This window comes from Antrostomus carolinensis, unplaced genomic scaffold, assembly GCF_000700745.2.
Source record: "Antrostomus carolinensis isolate BGI_N321 unplaced genomic scaffold, ASM70074v2 scaffold3337, whole genome shotgun sequence".
Taxonomy (NCBI): domain Eukaryota; kingdom Metazoa; phylum Chordata; class Aves; order Caprimulgiformes; family Caprimulgidae; genus Antrostomus; species Antrostomus carolinensis.
In genome coordinates this window covers 12,574-20,635 of record NW_010329318.1, presented here as the reverse complement: position 1 = coordinate 20,635, position 8,062 = coordinate 12,574, and the positions used below count along the sequence as shown (strand labels likewise).

At 44.4% G+C, this 8,062-nt stretch overlaps 1 protein-coding gene across 1 annotated transcript in view; it reads right to left on the bottom strand.

Annotated features, from left to right (window-relative positions):
• Positions 1-6,933: 6,933 nt before the first annotated feature.
• Positions 6,934-8,062, bottom strand: part of OTOR (otoraplin) — a 4,460-nt gene continuing 3,331 nt past the window's right edge. Inside the window, exon 4 of the mRNA XM_010172499.1 lies at positions 6,934-7,035. Within this exon, the coding sequence (XP_010170801.1) occupies positions 7,012-7,035 (24 nt within the window). The 3' untranslated portion in view covers positions 6,934-7,011. The remainder of the gene's footprint in view (positions 7,036-8,062) is intronic.

Genomic DNA, 8,062 nt, shown 5'->3' with positions numbered 1-8,062 from the left:
CTATTTCAGCTAAAAACCAGGACAATATGATGTGGAGGAGAAGAGAAAAATGAAGGCAGATGTCCCCTCCTTGTCTTGGCTCCCTGAGGAAAAGGTGTAATTGCTGCCAAGGCCCACCAGACGGCTCACAGACTGCGGCCATGGAGACGGCTTTGCCCTGCCAGCCACCACTGCTGCTTACAGAGAGATACAGGATCGGTCCCACCATGTTATCATACCAAAAACCTGCACCCCACAGCACAGCACAATGACAGCCTCAATCAGAAAAACACCTCTAAGCCCAGTCCAACGCCTAGAGCTGGTTAAACCATGTAAAAATACCGGCTAACAGCATATAAGGCAAGTAAGGTTCTACAGAACACAACTCTCAAAACAACTTCGAGAGCACGAGAAACAAAGCTCTGATCAGCGCCGAGTCAGAGGCCACATAACGAATCTTATAGCAGTTTTGTTTTAACAGTCAAATCTGTGTCAAATCTGGAATTACCTCAACCCTTTGAGCCCCACGTTGGGACCAAAAAGTCTGTGGTGGTTTCACTCCTCTGGTTAGCACCCAAACAAAGCCCCTCTCTCGCTCTCTGCCTGCACAGGGAGTAGGGGACAGAAACAGAAGGGTAAAAGGAGGTAAACTCGTGCGTTGATCTAAAAAAAATGTACTAATTGAAATAAAATAATAATAACAGTAATAACAGAATATGTAAATGAGTGATACACAGTGTAATTACTCACCACCCACCAGCTGATGCACAGCCTGTCCCCAGCTAGTGATCCTGGAGCAGAGACAGTTCCAAAACCAAAACAGCAGTCCCAGAAGAGTGAGCCCAAGTGATCCCTAAGAGAAATCTCCCCACTTCCTGGTCAACTCTTGTTGATATATTGAACATGACATGATATGATGTGGAATATCTCATTGGCGTAGCCAAATGCCAATTTTGGGTTTTGCTAATTACTACGCTTCCCCCCTCCCAGTCCTCTGCACTTGCAAACTATCCAAAACACGATGACCTTAGATGTCCAGCAGCAACTCAAACATTAGTACCACATCAACATTCTTCTCATAACAAATCCTGCACTGCAATGAAAGCACAGCTATTCTAGCTACTAAGAAGAAAAGATTCCATTAGGTTTATAGTTATGGCTCAGGGTTCAGAGATCCACGAAGCCTACAGCTCCAGGGACTCTGGGACTGGAAAAGGCATGTCAATGGGACCATGGCACTACATCAACATTGCTTCCTTCACACCTTTCTAGTCTGGGACACCCATGGTGCTCAGGACATCAGCCTCAGCCCAAAGATTCCACTAGGCAGCCAGACAGGCAGGTAGCCAGGCACCCAACCAGGCAGGTAGCCAGGCAACCAGCCAGGCAACCAAACAGCTCACCAGGAAGCCAGCCTAGCAAGGAGCCAGGCAGGTAGCCATGGAGCCAGGCAGGTAGCCATGGAGCCAGGCAGGTAGCCATGGAGCCAGGAAGGCAGCTATGGAGCCAGCTAGCCAGCCAGCCATGGAGCTAGCCAGTCAGCCAGCCATGGAGCCAGGCAGGCAGCTATGCAGCCAGCTAGCCAGCCATGGAGCCAGCCCACCACATAACCAGCCAGTCAGGCAGACTCCCTCAGTCTGTCTTTACAGCCCCAAACTTCCCCCTCACTGTGCGGAGATGGTGATTTTTACAACAGCTGTTGCTCGTCCCCCCTTGATCCCAGTCAGGGTTGCAATTAGCCCTTCATTAGCCCTGCACCAGGGCAGCTGGGGATGTTGTTTCCCTTTCTCCAAAGCCCTCATAGTGCAGCCTGTGAGTGGAAAGGAACTCAGCACCTCCCATCTGCCTTCTGTTTTCTGTTGCTGGAGTTCACTGTGCCGAGTTAGCCAACGTGCCGGTAACACCACCCCACTGTGGGTACAGGCACCTCAGGCGCTGCCTCTGCCACAGGGCCAGCACGCTTCAGGAGCACACAGCGCTCTCCTTGTCAGGGTGCATTGGCATGACAAAGTTGTGGTGGCAAGAACACGTTTTCTGTGGAAGAAACACATTGCAGGAAAGCTCTGAGTGAACTCTGTCATCTTTCATAAGCCCCGAGAGGCATGTTTATTGTTAGTAGAATAGATAACAAGGTGCTTACAGCAGTGTATGTAGTAAAGGAAAAATCTCCTGTGTAAAATGTTAGTGCCATCACACGTAAGAATTTGATAAGCATGTGTGAATCCTTCATAAACTCGGTCAACCTTATTGCTACCAACAACACAAATCACAAACCTGCCCTGCTGCTGTGTAATTTGTGCATGTTCTGTGGAACACAGGAGGTTCTGCTTAAATTTCAGAACGAACTTCTTTACAGTGAGGGTGACAGAGCCCTGGAACAGGCTGCCCAGGGAGGGTGTGGAGTTTCCTTCTCTGGAGACATTCAAGACCCACCTGGACGCCTTCCTGTGTGATCTCATTGAGGTTCCTGCTCTGGCAGGGGGATTGGACTGGATGATCTTTTGAGGTCCCTTCCAATCCCCAACATTGATTCTGTGAGATGCTGAGATGGGCAGGGTGCAACCAGCCCTGAGAGGAGAAGCTGTGGGATCTGGACTTGTTGAGCCTGGGGAAGAAACAGCTTCAGGAGACACAAAACCAGCAGTAACTACTGGGGGTTCTTTATTGAGGTGCTGTGTGGAGGAAAAGGGACAATGGACATAAATTTAAAAAAACCTCAGGTTTTAGAGAAAGTAAGTAATTTTCATTATGAGAAAAATTAAGGAACAAGTTACCCAGAGTCCTTGAAGGTTTTCAAGACTGGGCAAATCCGTGAGCACTCTGATGTGGATTCAGTGTGATCCTGCTTTGGGCAGGAGACCCCCAAGAGTCCTCCCGGCTGGGGTGTTCCTGGGGTGTCACTAACCAGCGAGTCCTTCCCAGAGCCAGGCAGAAGCCAGCCGCTGGATGTCACCCTGTGCTCACTGAGCACCGCTGCTCTCACCAGCAGAGAGAGCCTCAAATCCCATCGCAGCAGGAACGCTTTCTTAATTACAAGCTTTTTACTTCAGGTAATGATTTAGGAGTATTCTTCAAAGCCAACCTCGCTGAAAGATACACAACAGTTTAGTTTAAAAGCTTTGGAATCTCCATTAAGGGTTGAAAACTTGATGTTAACATCAGCCAAATAGATACCATGAGATGGTAAGTTAGGAGTGCAGTTCGAGGCCACATCAATAGTCCTACACAGCCTCATTTAAAGGCAAAACTGAAATACACATCAAGCTGTGTGCATATTTCCCCTATGCTGGGATAAAATGAACAGACACAGACTGTAAGATCTTGTCATGTAAATAGCACAAACTGCACAGAAGATATTGTGTACATATTACTAAAACAATAACAGTGAAACTGCTGTGATTTCTAGAAAGAAACTGCAAGGACAATAATCACTGTAGGGGAAAAAGAAAGAAACTAGAAAATCAAAAGCATCCTCCACTGCCTGCTAGCATAATATTGATCCTCCTCTCCTTCTCCTGAAAGTCAGTTCCTGTTTATTTCAGCATGAGCACTTAGGGTGTTGTTCAGAAAAGAGTTTCACCTAAGAAAGTGAAATGCAGAAAGCAGATCTGTGTTCAGTGTCAAAACTATTGATCTTTAACTGTCAACTTCACATTAAGAGTGCTGCCAACTGCAAGCACTCAGAAGTTTTCCTACAGACATCCTGTGCTCCCCTGACATTTCTCCCTTCCCCACTTCCCCCAGATTTCATCGTACAAGTCTGGCATCATTTTGCTTACCTTTGGTGCTAGTGCTGGTAAGATTAAGGTTGTCACGCTTCCCTGAATTTGTAAAGAGTAGAAACTTAAGACTTTCCTCTAAAAACAAGGAGATTCTCTTGTTTTTCTCGTGGAATAATCAGGCCTTAGCAAGGGGAATTTTAAGTTAATCAAACATTGGGAAATTTGTGATAAAATAATGAAAACTGACATACTGACAATAAAACCAAGCGCCAATTTGATTCAAGTGAATGAATGGCAATTGAGGCATGTCATGCATCTTCTCTAGAGTGAGAAGACCACGTCAGACCGCAACATCTACACTCTTCTGAGCCTGCACACCTTCCCTTGCAAAGTGAATCTACTCTTCTTGGTATAGTACTTACAGCAAAGACATTGCCCTCAGAGAGGTAATGGCCATAAAGATCAGGAACTGTTGCCTTCATTGTACAGTGTCCCTGATGGCTAACAAATGAAGTCACAATTCTCCTGTGGACAACTAAAAAAAGGATCATAACAAGAAGTCACATAAAGAAGCTACTAATTTATCTAGTCTATCATAACAGAGTTCACATTGTAGCATAGGTCACCAGTGCTTGTGAGATGACAGTTTTACACAATGTGGATGTATAAAACAAATACCTATGACATTGTGCAGATGAAAGGTGCTATAAAGCTGCATTAGACTGGAAACCATCCAACAGTGGCACATTAGAAATTCAGTAGACAAGTCTTCACAGCCAGATGCTTTATGAATACCACAAAGTGAACTCTTATTTTCCTCAGAATTAGATTTTTCAAGTAGCAAAGACAGACTTTGATGCCCCTTGAAAGCAATGCTGAGTTATTTTCTGCACAGGAGATCACCAGAGAATAGGGTCTTTGGTGGTAGCCAGGGAAAAGGCAAAGAGAAATAAATACATACTATGCACATTCTGGTCCAGACCTGGCCCCAGACTTGCTATAACTGCCAGAGAAGTCATAGGAGGCTGTTTTTCACGGATACTAAAAACATTGCCCTTTGTGCAAGCTCAAACAGGACAATGTATATATACCTACTCCCTGTTGCATGCATCCCATGTTCTCCTCTTAGTTGTTTTACTGTTAAAGAGCAACCGGGAGCTGAAACCAGTTATGTCTGCAAGGTTTTCTTTACAATGGTGTGGGTTAAGGATTAAGTGCAGTGTCAAAGACTGAAAACACTGGTCTCACATTAAACCACAGAAAGTCTAGTTCTCCCGGCCTGGAGCTCCTACACTGTAAATGAAGAGGGAAGGGCAGTATCATTGTGAATAAATGTACATAAAGCTTTCTACATCTCCCTCTTACACATCCATGTAGAACCGGATACATCAATAACTGTAAGCAATTATCTGAGACGATGATTTGAGGTAAAACTCGTATTTTCCAATAGCAAGTGCTAAACCTTACTTCTCAATTGTCATTCATGTCAATTTAATGTATTTTTGCCTTACTTCTCAATTGTCATTCATGTCAATTTTTGTGTTGTTTGCAAACACTTAGTGCTATGTGTACTCTTCTGGTACTCACTGTTTCTATGTGTGCCCATCAGGTGTAGGATGCATCTTGACCGAGTAATAGGCCTATCTAAAATGAATGTATACAATTGCAAACACCTCATCTTGGACAGCTGTGCTGAGTGGGGACCATCCAGCTAAAAAAATTACTCTTTGTTGGTCAAAAAGTATCTGTTTGCTCATAGACAACCCTGCCAGAGGTCTTTGACAAATGCAAGTACTTCTAGTGGAAGGTGTCCCTGCTGATGGCAGGGGGGTTGGAACTGGATGAGCTTTAAGGTCCCTTCCAACCCAAACCAGCCTGTGGTTCTGCGATTCTGATAGTCCTCAACTGTTCTGTTACTCAACCACCCTAGAGCCACAAAATTTTACCTAGAGAACTCATGTTTTGAGGCTGAACGGACAACATGGAGATGCTGGATACTACACTTCCAGCCACAGACGTGTGTAACGTTGTGTCCTGGTTTTGCTAGGGTAGAGTGAATTTTACATTGAGTGACACAACCTCCCGCTCTGTGAGGCAGGAGGCTCAGCCCAACGGCTCCCCGGGTGGAGGCAGCGGAGGGGCTGAGATGGCGATGAGCAGCAGGACCGCCACTGTACCTTACATGGTTTCAGCTCAAACATGCCCCACGCCAGCACACTCAACAGATAAAACACTCTCTTCAACACAGAGCTAAAGTGTGGTATTTAGTTCTTGGCGATTTCTCAGTTGTCAGATAGCTCTTGCAGCAAAAATTATTGTCCTGGTTTTGCTAGGATAGAGTTAATTTTCTTAGCTGTGGTTTAGTTTCAGTGTGGGATTTGGTATGAGAAGAATGTTGATAAGGTACTAATGTTATTAGTTCCTGCTGGGGCTCAAGGCCATCGTGTTTGGCTGGTTCACAGCTGCATTAGGACTGGGACAGAGAAGGTAGTAATTAGCAAAACCCAAAGTGGCATTTGGATGTGTCAATGAGATATCCCATATCATATCACATCATGTTCAGTACATTAACCAGGGTTGATGGGAAATCGGGGGGATTCTCTCAGGGATTGCTCAGGCTCACTTTTCCAGGGCTTTGGGACTCTCCGCTTCGAGATTGCCGGCTGGCAGAGGCTGGGCATTGATGAGCGGGTGGTGAGCAATTGCACTATGCATCACTCATTTGTATATTCTGTTATTATCATTATATATTTTTTTTTAAATTAGTAAATAGTTTTTTTTCCTCAACTCGTGAATCTCTTTGCCCTTTTCTTTCCAATTCTCTCTCCTACTCCCTGGAGTTGGCGGGGGGGGGAAGAGAGAGCGCAGGCTGTGTTTGGCTGCAAACCAAAAGGGTGAAACCACCACAATTATTTATTCCAGCATGTCAGAGCTGGCTCACCCAAGGAAGGTACTTTAACAGCTAATACATTGTGTAAGGTTATGGCAGGAAAACACAGGTCATGATCACACATCTAACCCCCTCCATAGCATATTTATAGCACACAGACTTACAGCAATTCAAAGGCTATTAGCTTTATTAACAAGTAACAAAGTAGATGCAGATAAAAAAATTCTAGAGAACAAATCCTGTGCCGGACTATTTCCCCACCCAAATCACTCCCTTTAAATGAAATCTTTCTTGTTTTGAAGGATTACTTGTTTCACAAACATCTGTTACAGGAAGGGCTGTGTGTTCAGGGGGGTGAGTCCAGGTTTCCTCCTGTCAGCTTTCCCTAGTAGCAGCCGAGAGATTACCTGACCTTCAGCACTATTCACAGAAGAAATCAATGTCCTGAAAAAGAGAATAAAAAGGAATTATGTTTTGAGATTGAAGGATTAACATTCCTTTATCATCCCCAAAAGGTACATCAGTAGATGCAAACACTGAACATGCTATAACACACTCAAAGTACACCAGAATACACTCAAAGTATATTCTCTATAAATCAACTAACTTAACAGAATTCTGACAAAGGTCCTTTAACTCCTTTTGCATAGCTGGAATTACTTGTTCCTAACAAAAATTTCTAAAGTGAGGCAGGGAATGCCATCTTCTCTCCTCATTTCAAATGATTCCTTTATCTCCCTTTTTTGTTTTCTATTCCCACATTCATACATACAACTAAGAAATCCAGGTAGCCCTTTATCCTAATCACAGCTTAAAGAGGCTGAGGCGATACAATACGCTTGCTGTGGAGAAATGTGATTAGAAAATAAACACCGCTATTGTGCCTGAAAACTTCCAGCCAGACTTTCATAGCATATTGCTTTCATCTAACTTCCTGCTATTATCTTACATGGCTATGTAGATCTCGATTCTGCTGCAGGGAATTATCACGCTGTGGTGCTCAGACTGTACAACATTTACCATTAGACCAGTGTATCACATATAGCTGTCCACTGGAAGCAGAAGACAGGGAGCTGTTTCAGAACAGATGCTTACTGGTAATGAAAGTGTTCTCATCTTAGTCAGCAAATGGCTCGTTTTAAGTGATTGAGGGAAGGCAGGCAACCCAACACAGCTTTGTAGTACACACAGTCTGTTGTGGTGAGGTCACTGTATTCAGTGTGATTCAACGGTTCAGAAGTAGCAGCACTGGGGGGGGGAAAAACCCCAAAACAATAACAAAAAATAAAAAAAACAAACCTAAGATTTATTGCTCAAACAGCAACCAAAAGGCATGGATTACCCAGTGCTGCACAGAAGGATGCTGAGAGGAGTTCACAGGCAGAAATGTTTATTAGCAGCATCTGTAGCTAATGGTGTACATTGACTCCAACAGTGAAAGTTAATTTTTTTAGGGGGGGTCCTGTCCACT